Source organism: Notothenia coriiceps, unplaced genomic scaffold, assembly GCF_000735185.1.
Source record: "Notothenia coriiceps isolate Sejong01 unplaced genomic scaffold, NC01 NC01_scaffold00031603, whole genome shotgun sequence".
Lineage (NCBI taxonomy): Eukaryota > Metazoa > Chordata > Actinopteri > Perciformes > Nototheniidae > Notothenia > Notothenia coriiceps.
In genome coordinates, this window is record NW_011364304.1 from 61,286 (window position 1) to 73,339 (window position 12,054).

Sequence of the window (12,054 nt, forward strand, 5' to 3'; positions counted from 1 at the left end):
AAAAAAACACAACATAAGAGTTAGTAAAGTCATATTTGAGATTGAGAATGTAATTGCTTGCACAATTAAACAAAACAGCAGACACAACTAAACATGTTAAAAAATAAGCAATTTGCGAATCAGAGATAACAAAAATTCCAACATCATGGGATTAATACAAGTGATCTCATTTTAATAACCATTACCACGAGCTAAAATAAGTCACAAAGGGCTGAACATACTGGTCTCAAGTCAGTGTTACATATTTCTTTCATCCATTTTGGGGACACTGTCTCTTTAAAACGCGGAGGGAGGCGTGTAAGGACGTAGAGAGAAGTGGTGCGCTCTTACGGCACGGGTCAATGTCTTATGAATGACAGCCGCCGTTTCAGCTTATGTGACATTGTGGCAGTGCAGTACACTTCAGCATTAAAGTGAGTTACGTTTTATTGTCCGGCCTGGGGGAAGGCAGGTGTGAAGGGGAGGGTCGCTGGATGAAATGCACCCCGGCTGCTGGACATACTGGTAGAGGAGCACGGCGCAAGGTTGTGTATTCTGCGTGGTTATTACAAAACCTCCTGCGAAGTCTCATGTCAGATTTCTCCTGCCTGGATTTGTTGTCTTTAAATCTTGTGAGAGGAATTTACCCGGATCAGCTGAGCAGGGGAGCGACTTGGTCCCCCAAACATAGTTGTTATACATCGACAGATCCTGGTGGAAAGAAAAGTGTCTTTCCTCGCCTGCTCCTCCTGGACTCTTTCTCCAAAGTGCCAAACTCAAAGCGTACAGGCGACTTTTCCTGCGCAGGATGTACACAATTACAAGGGGTCCCAGCAAACTGGCCACACAGCGACGGACAGGTAAGACACTGGACTGTAACTTGCACACATTTCCCTTGTATTCAATTGTATTTCCATTTCAAATAAAATGTAAACTTTTATTTCCAGGACCTACGCAGCCGGTTGACACCAAAATAAACGACTTCAAGCACAAACAAACGTCCTGGGGCATGCCTGAGTAAGTGTATAGTGAAAACGCACCATAATGCTGCTACTAGTGCTGTTTTTATAGGTCCCGTTTGAACATCTGAAATATATGGTTTATTAAGAAGATTTATTGTTTTGGTTAAAGTACTATCATTGAATGACTGTGTCCTGGCAGCAGTAAACGTCATCAACATGAGACGAGCAGCGTCTCATCTTCAGCCTGAATGATTTATAACACACACCTTCACACTGTAGCTTCCCAAAGGCTCAGTCTGCATGCTGTTTTCACGCCTTTAAAACTACCCATTGTGTGTGTGTGTGTGTGGGGGGTGTGTGTGTGTGTGTGTGTCTGTGTGTGACCTTGTGGCAAGTCAAGGTCGCACATGGTCCTTGATTCAGCTGTTGCAATCTCTGACTCTCACTCAACCAACCATTTTTGATTTCAGGCCAAAAGGCTGACACTTTAGAAATGTTGTCTAGTGCTGATGCAGCATTTGCACAGCAAAAGTATCAGACTACATTCTGACATATTGTCTTTCTTCTCCTACCTGACAGCCTTCCTGCCCCAAAGATAGTTTTCAACCGGCCAAATGGTAAGAAGTACCATCAGCCTGCTCTGGCTCTGCCTGCAGACAACCAGCAGGAAGAGAGATTCACACCTGCGCACGAGGAAAACGTTACATTTGTCTACAACGGTAAGGAACTGCCTGTAGGCTACTGGAAAAACAAGATGAGACAACACTTGTTATTGTCTTACTGTATCCAGACACCCATCCCTAGTTTTTTGAATGACATTGTTTTACTATCAAGTGTTTAAATTAAAAGCTAACCTCCCCCCTCCCAGGCCTCACCCAAACAGCTGCCCAACACTGATAGCCATGATAGGCACCTAGCAGAGAAATGCTCTCACACCCACATATGCTACTATATGACCCGCGCTGGAGCATGTGCTGAAGAAACAGCATGTTTTGGCTCTAACTAGCACCCACCATACCCTCATGGGAAGAGTCTCGTTGTCTGCTTTCAGGAATGAAACAAAGGCATCAGACAGGATGAATGGTTTTATTTGGTCTGGGTGAAACTCTACACACTGACCCAGTTTCATAGTGTGCACTTCTTTTTAACATTCATTCACAGTCATTCAGTGTCAGGGAGACTTCATGAGGCTCAGCACCTCTCACTTTATGTCCTGTTGGGAGCTAATGTTGAAGCTCAGCCTCAGCAGCTCATAAACAACTTCAGTAACCTTGTCTTCCAGCGGACAAGGACACAAAGGAGCCCCCCCCTCCTGTTCAGGGTTGATTAATTATTTTCTTAAATTCACCTCTAACATGATAAGGCTTAACCAGTTAAGTTTTCTGAAAGTGATGACTTAAAGGCCAGCTAGCAGAGGATACAATCATAACACACACACACACACACAGCACACACACACACACACACACACAGTCCTGTTCAGGGTTGATTAATTATTTTCTTAAATTACCTCTACATGATAAGCTTAACCAGTTAAGTTTTCTGAAAGTGATGACCTAAAGGCAGCTAGCAGAGATACAATCAATAACACACACACACACACACACACACACACACACACACACACACACACACACACACACACACACACACACACACACACACACAGACACAGACACAGACACACACAACATGTGACCAGTCCACATGCTGCATTATTTGAAAAACAAACGTGTGCCAGGAGTGACAGGTTTATGAACAAGTTGCCCTTGTGGACTTTACTTGTTTGACGCTGTGGGTGTGACCCTGGGTTGTTTTAGATTTGAACTTTACCCACTTAAATTCTTTATACTATAACTTTGAATGAATTATGTTGAATCCTGGCTGCTGTACAGGCTCTGTAGTTTTCATACAGTTAACACTAAAGATAGTTTTTATTTTTGCTTTGATAATGATAAGATATCTTTTAATCTGCTTTACCAAATGACTTGTGATTAATGAATTACCTAGTTAATGATTACATGGTATGCATGTTACCTCAACATATTGCATTAGTTGTACATTTTGCATTGAATCAGTTGCAATAATGACTGCTTTTTTATTGATTGCATACCTAATGGATTTTATCCAATAATCACATTTATTCTAGGGAAGAAATTACATTCATACCAGTGTAATAATTACAATAATCTGAATGCAATGCTTATCTTTATTCTAGTGGAACAAAGACTCTTATAACAGTGAACATTACATGTATTTTGTTTGTACTTACTATAGTAGAGCTCCAGTTGTTTGGTTTTTGTGATTTTCCTGTGACTTTTAATTGCAGGAGTAGCGCGCCATCTTTGAATTCTGTGCAATGATAATAAAGGTTTTTATTTTAATTGTATTCCATATCTTTTATTTGTTATTGTACTGACTGAGTGGTTGTGTTTTCAGCCTGGCAGGAGGTGGTGCAGCAGGATCCAGAGGAGGCCCAGGCAGCAGTCCACTATAAAGAGACCAGTCCCAGTCCACACGTGAAAAGTGAGTACAGCTGCTCCTCTTCCTCACTGTCATCCAAACTAAGCCATCCTCTCCTGCTCATGCCTTCAGGGAATCCATTTACATTTGACTGGTTAAAGCTGAATTAAGCACGATTTTCATGAACAAATATGTTCATGTATAAGCATCAACGTTTACGGGATGTGTAGCACAGGTGTTTGGAGGATGTTTGTTTGAAGTAGTATTCTTAATATTTTACAATAACAGCCTACAGGACATATACATAGTATTTGGGACAGCCAGCCAACCAAGGATGTATTTCTTGTGCAGGAATGTCATTGTTTGTTGGTCAAACACCAAGATCTATATAGTTTGTCAGAAAAACCAAAAAGTAAAGTATTCCATAAAAAGTCACGGTATGTCATGAAGAATTGAAGTATAGCATATCATAAGAAATTATTAACTTTTACTGTATGACATCAAAAACACATAAGATTTATGTCATGGAAATAAAAAACAATTATTAAGTACAACAAATGGTTTATCCCTCAAGTATATACAAAATGTAATTATAATATTTATAAAAAGCATTAAAGTTAAAAATGTAAACTCTAGTTTACCATAACAAGTCATGGTATATTATGCTTTAGAACAGCGGTTTTCAAAGTGTGAGGCGCGCCTCCCCTGGGGGGTGCCAGAGAGCTTCAGGGCAGGCGCAGCGTGAGACACAAAAGAACGAGAAAAAGACGAGTAAAGTGACACTTGCCCACTTGTGGCTGTCTGTGGAGACCGAGTTCCCCCACCTCGCCAAAAAGGCTGTAAAAGTGCTCATTCCCTTCACCTCCACCTACCTGTGTGAGTGCAGCTTTTCCGCATTGACTTTGATCAAAAGCAAGTACCGGTCAAGGCTGCAGCCAGAGGATGATCTGCGTTTATTCCTCTGTGCATCAAAGACGCAGACTCATTGTTCCCACTAAAGTAGGGGTGAGTGTAATAAGGAGGCAAAGTTGACGTTCAGTGTGTTACCGGGAGCATATAAGGATTTATCCACCATGTTGAAAATGTTAAAAAAAAAATGTCTTGAGGACACGGCGTGCGGAAATATACGGGTCGTGCTGCAGCTAGATGTGCCTGTCCTCTGTAAGAAGGTGTCGGCGACTGACATGCAAGGAAGAACGGCTGTCCACAGGCTGTTCCAACTTTAACAACTGTATTAACTTCCAGGGTAGTGAATTGAACATGCAATTGTAATTGGGTGTGTGGTATATTTTCATGCACGGACACGCATGTTCCACAACACACAAACTGAACAACACTCAATTTTCCGATCGCTACCAGCGTCCTTGCGATCTTGTTATAATAACAAGTGCACGTTACTGATGCAATATGGTTGAGACCATTCGGGCTTATTCTAGAGGGGTGCAAGGAATAGTCCAAGTAGTGGGGGAGTTTTATACAATATGTTTAAAACATAAAAATAAAAAGGTTTAAAAAAGTTATTGTTTAATGTTTTAAGGAGGTGACGCTACTCAGCCAATCAAATCGGTGCAGTCAGCACGATAGATTCAAACACACACACACAGAGACGAGACAAGAGGAGAGAAACAGTCGGAGTAATTTCAAATGGCGGAAGGTAGACAGCGAAAACAGAGCATTTAATTACATTTTCTCTTACTGGACCTCTTTGAAATGCAATTGAATACCCCTGCATTATAGCAACAACAACAATAATAATAATAATACAGCAATAATAATTGGGAGGGGGGCGCGGCTGTTCTTAGTTCTCTGAGGGGAGGCTCACCTACCCACACTTTGAAAACCCCTGCTTTAGAAAATGGCATGTCATAAGAAAACGCCCTTAAAGATGGCAGGTAGGCTACAGCGGGTGTTTCTCAATATCGAGGACGCTTCCTTGGTAGGACATGTCTTCCGAGTCACTTCCTTCGGAAGTTAGGCAAGAATCCTTCCTGGTATTCGGAAAAGGAAGAGTGGAACAGGCGAGCAAGTGTGCAGGTGTGCGTCATATAGAGGCCCTGCCTTACATTTTCCGCCACAGATTTGGGGAAATTGGTCCGTGCGCAAAGCATTGTGGGGATTTTAAGACCGCGGAGGATACACATGTGCAGCCTCGAATTTCTCGCTACGAAGGACGCCGGCCTCGGTAGAATTCCAAGGAGCCTGGACATTGGAACAGTCCTTCGGCGGGACTCGATGACGGAGCATCCTTGAAATAGTCTCTGGAGTATCCTTCCTTGACATTGAGAAACACCCTGTGATCTATCACCAAGATGTATTTGACTAAAACTGTTATAATGGGTGTTTAAGCTAATGAGTTTTAGAAACGTAATATAAAATAGACTAAGATAAAAAAAAAATATATATATATTTATAACCAGTTTCTTAGCCATGAATTTAACATAGTGATGCATATATCACTTTAACCACTGGAGGGCGCAACTCTAACTAGCGTCAAGTCAGAAGAGAAATTATAATGGCATTTCAAAAAGAACTGTCAAATAAACTCATGTCATGTCTCCTTTATTTCTACACTATAATGACTCCTGATTAAGCTTTTTGTAAATGTGGAAGTTATTTGTGCTAGGATAATAGAATAAGTATAGAAAATAAGATAAATGAGCAGAAGTATAGTATTAATTTGTACTCGACTGATTTAAATGTGTAATTGAGATGACAACAATCCTTCTGGTGATGTTTTAGGGTGTAATTACCTTTTTTGCCAACAGACTTTTAACCAGTTTTATGTTTTTGTTCTCCAGATTTCGTGCCTTTAGATCTGGATGAATGGTGGGCCCAGCGTTTCCTCGCTAATATAGACAAGCTCTCCTGACACTCTTCTGGGATTTGTTGATCTTGACTGACGGTCAGGAGTCAGGAGGTGAGACCTGAAGCAGGACGACTCACAGAGAGGACGCCTGGGCAGATGGGACGGGTCAAAATGCCCTGAAGTGGTTTAAATGGATTGAAAGCGCTGGGACGCTTGCAAAGACACCACAGAGAATCCCTTCTCTTGAACTTTTGCCTTTTACCTACAATCCATCTGTCTCCAAATGTACAGTCTGCGACAGACTGAAGACTGGAGGAGGACATCTTGAAGTTGAGGTTCCTCTCATCTTTCATATGTCATGTTAGTTTGAAATGCAGTAAAGTTGTATTTTCAAGTAGTCCTGTATTTGGAATCTTTGAATGCATTTGTCACATTGGTTACGAACAGAGGAAAGTGTCAACAGCTCCATAAATGCTCAGGGTAAATCTTTTTTTATTAGATTTAATGATACCTTAATATCAATGAAACCTGTTGAGAATCAATGTTTGACCTGACAAGTCACATCTGCAGCTCACACACCATCAACAAACACTCTAGTTTGACCCAGTTCAAAAATATTTAATTACATTAAATATTGCCACATTCAGGTATTTAACATTTTATAAACCACAAAGCGAACATAACATTAACAGAAAAAGGACAACAAACAATGAGGGTTTATAAAAAAGAAAGCTAAGTTTAACATGATCTGCTCCACTTAGCAATAATAATGTCTTGCATTTGTAATGAAGCCATGAATAGTCTCCTACCACTTCAAAGCTTTAATGCACACTTTATTTTTTACACATGGTATTTCACAAGGATTTTGAAATGAGAATCTAGAAATGAGAGTTGCCTCCATTCTCCTGATGAAACAGTGCTGCACACAGGGATTTACAGAGAAGCTTCCTTCAGTTCATCTTCACAACAGCTGCTCTTTAAAGCCTTTGTGTGCTCTCCATAAGGGTTCAATTAAGTAGTCTAGAGAGATGTGGTTTTAAGGCTCCAGACGAACACAGTCCTGTTGGTTCTCTTCTGCAGTCATCCAGCTTTGTACGCCCTTCAGAGGCTTAACACCCAGTCAGTCTGCACTGTAGTGTCTGTCTCTCAGTGCTTCTCCAGAGCTTTAGTCAGCAGGTCGTTAAGGCGAGAAATCATCGGTCGGGGGTCGTCGTTCAGGCCGGCTGTGATCATAGCATTGTCATAGATCTGCAGAATGTAGATAAAGAGATGTAAAACTGCACTGATAAGACTTCAAAGTGTTGCATTCTGCTATAGTTTGTAATTGTGAAAAATGTTTCCTAGTATAAATCATATTTTCCGAAAATGGTTTCATCTGAAAACAACCATGTGGGCATAAATACCACAAAATACAAGCTAGCAATGACAGTCACAAAATAAAAAAAACAATAGTGATAGCTGCAAACACCTGTATTCCAACACCTTAAACAGTCAATTCAGCATAATGTGCATTTCCATCAACAGTCATATTAAACTCACTATGTTGCTGCTTTTAACATGAAAACTCATTCATGGTTTGTTCTAGTAAAAGCACTATGGGTGATCTTTTTGCCACTGGGGGCCTCTCAGTCAACATTACAAAAACAAGAGTTTTGCGAGGCAGCTTGGGAACATGGCGTGTTCACCAGCATTGCTGCCAGCTTGTGGTTTCATGTTATACCTTTTAAGCTATTGTCATTAACTAAACATTTCCAGCAGATGTTTTTAAAGTCAGGCTTCAAATGTGCCTCATCTGTGCAGGAAGAGTTTATTGATAGTATGTCCTTTAGAAGACAAACTGTAAGACACAATTTGTGCTATGGAATTGTATAACATCCTGTACTCTACATAAAACCATAATAACACAGAGGACGTTTTGAGTTTGCATAAACAGCAAACTATATATATTAAGACATGTTTCCCACATGCATCTTTAAGCCACAGTACCTGTTCCAGGAGCAGTCCAGCCAGCTCAGAGTTGCTCTCCTTCAGTGCCTGCAGCTTCTTGATCAAATCATGTCTGTCAGAGGGTAAGAAGAACAAGATAGTGAGAGCTGGACCAAAACACACCATTTATTCCATTCAGTCAAATCCATGCCACCATTACTTCCCCTCCCTCTCTCACCCTGCATTGATCTCCAGTGTGGGCTGCAGAATCTGCGCTCTCTCCTCAGGGGTGCGAGCCAGCTGCTGGGTGCGGAGGAAGTGGCGAGCAGCCCCCATCTCCAGCACCGTGATCATCGCTGGGTGGGTGTCCAGCCGGGGGGTCAGCTATGGGCCGAAGAGAAAATGTACCATGCAATGTGACCTTATCTGACTTGAGAAAACAATGGCACAATGATTTGAATTCAACACATTTGAGGCCTGGACAGACTCTAGTCTTATCTTCACCTTTATGTTGGTGACTCGGGGGCCCAAAGCGTTCTTCATCCAGGAGATGAGGTCTTCGGACTGATCCTGGGTCAGGCGCTCAGAGGCTGTAGGAGAGAGAACCAACAGGAGTCAGGACTGCAGCCGTGAGTGAGACAGCTGTTCTAGAGACACGAGAGGGAGAGGGGGAGGGCGGACCTGGCTTCACGTCTTCAAACTTCTCCTCTTTGTAGTGATCCACCACAATGTCCGTCTCCACGGAGATCACCTTCTTCTTGTCGAAATCCCGCAGGTGGAGCAGGGTCAGCTCGTCAAACTGCTCGTAGCAGAACAGCACCTGAACACACCACAGAGGCGTCAAGCAGCGGTTTACATTCATGATGACCAGGTTATGATCAGTTTTATAGTGGCAGGCCCAAATGTTGTCTGTTTCTTCCCGCCTGACGACAACAGACTCTTGTATAATTAGCTGAAGTGTCATAGATGAACATATCTAGGCAGTAATATAGTAAATACAAATCAAGTTTTCAGTTTAGGCCTAAAAGTTGATAAAATGTCCACTGCAAGCAAAGCTATTTAGAGCTTTTATAAGATGTTAAATAAATGATATCAACCTGTTAAGCCCCGAGCCTGTTTTTCAGGTCTCAGGCTCAAAAATGACATGCCCAGAACAAATGACCATATCTTCCCTTCTAAAAGGGTTAAATTAATAATCTTTTTCTCAAAGCAAGGTTACACCTGTGAGTTGGATGTGGAAGTGTCAGAATCAATATAGATGTTTTTATTTTAAAGTAAATTCAGATTGAACACAGTAAAATAAATGTAAATTATTTTGTCCGTCCAAAGAAAAANTCTATCCACATTGGGACCCGTTATTGTTTCCGCAGTTGTTTACTGTCAAATTCGGTCGTCCTAGTTGGGCAGAATGGATATCAGCGGTTTTCAAAGTGTGAGGCGCGCCTCCCCTAGGGGGCGCCAGAGAGCTTCAGGGGAGGCGCAGCGTGAGACACAAAAGAACGAGAAAAAGACGAGTAAAGTGACACTTGCCCACTTGTGGCTGTCTGTGGAGACCGAGTTCCCCCACCTCCAAAAACCTGTGTGAGTGCTCATTCCCTTCACCTCCACCTACCTGTGTGAGTGCAGGTTTTCCGCATTGACTTTGATCAAAAGCAAGTACCGGTAAAGGCTGCAGCCAGAGGATGATCTGCGTTATTCCTGTGTGCATCAAAGACGCAGACTCATTGTTCCCACTAAAGTAGGGGTGAGTGTAATAAGGAGGCAAAGTTGACGTTCAGTGTGTTACCGGGAGCATATAAGGATTTATCCACCATGTTGAAAATGTTAAAAAAAATATATCTTGAGAACACGGCGTGCGGAAATATACGGGTCGTGCTGCAGCTAGATGTGCCTGTCCTCTGTAAGAAGGTGTCGGCGACTGACATGCAAGGAAGAACGGCTGTCCACAGGCTGTTCCAACTTTAACAACTGTATGAACTTCCAGGGTAGTGAATTGAACATGCAATTGTAAAGGGTGTGTGGTATATTTTCATGCACGGACACGCATGTTCCACAACACACAAACTGAACAACATTCAATTTCCCGATCGCTACCAGCGTCCTTGCGATCTTGTTATAATAACAAGTGCACGTTACTGATGCAATATGGTTGAGACCATTCGGGCTTATTCTAGAGGGGTGCAAGGAATAGTCCAAGTAGTGGGGGAGTTTTATACAGGACACCTGGAGGGTTAAGACATGTCCCAAAGCTTTCTGGACTCGTCCCCAAGGCCTTCTGGACATGTCCCATGGCCTTCTGGACATGTCTTCAACATCAGCAAAGGGTCCATTCTCTGTCCAGGGGATCCTAGTCAAAACATCTTTGAGTCTTGGTGTCCGAGTTAAAAGCCTCGTCAAGTCGAGAAAATCTGGTTCCAAACCCTGTAAGAACACGAGTCAGGACACAGTGAGGTGAAGACAAGTCCCAGTCCAAATATCTATGACACTGAGACAACAAACCTGTAATATTGAGACGAGTCTGAGTCAAAACCCCCGTAAAACAGAGACTAGTCCGAGTCTCTAGTCCGAGTCTCTAGTCCGAGTCTCTAGTCCGAGTCTCTAGTCCGAGTCTCTAGTCCGAGTCTCTAGTCCGAGTCTCTAGTCCGAGTCTCTAGTCCGAGTCAAAACCACGTAAGAGACTGGTTCAGTTCCAACTTCTACGACAATGAAACTAGTCCAAGTTAAAGAAGTTCTGAAATGTCAAGAGGACTCCGAGTCTCAACCCTCCATAAAGTCGAGACTAGATAATAAAGCTACCAAGTTGTTGTTGTTGTTGTTGTTGTTGTTGTTGTTGTCTAAATCCTTGAAGCATAGCGACTATAATTAGACTTGTAAAGTTCTTGGAGTACTTTTTGGGCGGGTGTTACCATATGAGTGCAGCCCGGGGCCGCTGTCACTCATGTTCTCATTTCCTGTCCGACCTGAGGAGCGATCCCTCTCTTCTTCTTCTTCTTCTTCTTCTTCTTCTTCTTCTTCTTCTTCTTCTTCTTCTTCTTCTTCTTCTTCTTCTTCTCCTCCTCCTCCTGGTGTGGACGTCCACTGAGGCTGATCCGGCACCACAGAAGAAGAAGAGGAGGCCTGCAGCGCTTCTGCCTTATTAAATCTGTCTCCTCAGAATAATGAAATAACGTCCTGCTTCTCCACAGGATCTCAGATCAGTTTCCTCCGGAGGGTTTTAAATCTGACGCTCCACTCCTGAACATGAACGAGCTTTATTCTCCTCATCACTGGACCTTGAGGAGTTTCCCAAAGCACTCAGACACGTTGACGGGGAGGTGACACGTGCCTCACGAAACTGAAGTATCAGCTTTGTTCTTTGGAAAAGAAAAGAAGCTGTTCTATCTGTTTCTTGGTTTATTGTGTTCTGTCTCTTTGCAGCTGTGTTCTGTCTCTTTGCAGCTGTGTTCTGTCTCTTTGCAGCTGTGTTCTGTCTCTCTGCAGCTGTGTTCTGTCTCTCTGCAGCTGTGTTCTGTCTCTGTGCAGCTGTGTTCTGTCTCTCTGCAGCTGTGTTCTGTCTCTCTGCAGCTGTGTTCTGTCTCTCTGCAGCTGTGTTCTGTCTCTTTGCAGCTGTGTTCTGTCTCTCTGCAGCTGTGTTCTGTCTCTTTGCAGCTGTGTTCTGTCTCTTTGCAGCTGTGTTCTGTCTCTTTGCAGCTGTGTTCTGTCTCTCTGCAGCTGTGTTCTGTCTCTTTGCAGCTGTGTTCTGTCACTTTGCAGCTGTGTTCTGTCTCTTTGAAGCTGTGTTCTGTCTCTCTGCAGCTGTGTTCTGTCTCTTTGAAGCTGTGTTCTGTCTCTTTGCAGCTGTGTTCTGTCTCTTTGCAGCTGTGTTCTGTCTCTCTGCAGCTGTGTTCTGTCTCTTTGCAGCTGTGTTCTGTCTCTTTG

At 42.7% G+C, this 12,054-nt stretch overlaps 1 protein-coding gene across 1 annotated transcript; it reads left to right on the top strand.

Annotated features, from left to right (window-relative positions):
• Nucleotides 1-292: 292 nt before the first annotated feature.
• Nucleotides 293-6,608, top strand: mcrip2 (MAPK regulated corepressor interacting protein 2). Its single transcript, XM_010788115.1, has 5 exons — nucleotides 293-839; nucleotides 927-996; nucleotides 1,521-1,660; nucleotides 3,381-3,467; nucleotides 6,203-6,608. The coding sequence occupies exons 1-5, from the start codon at nucleotides 788-790 to the stop codon at nucleotides 6,271-6,273; spliced, it is 420 nt and encodes a 139-aa protein (XP_010786417.1). The 5' UTR covers nucleotides 293-787; the 3' UTR covers nucleotides 6,274-6,608.
• The last annotated feature ends 5,446 nt before the right edge of the window (nucleotides 6,609-12,054 follow it).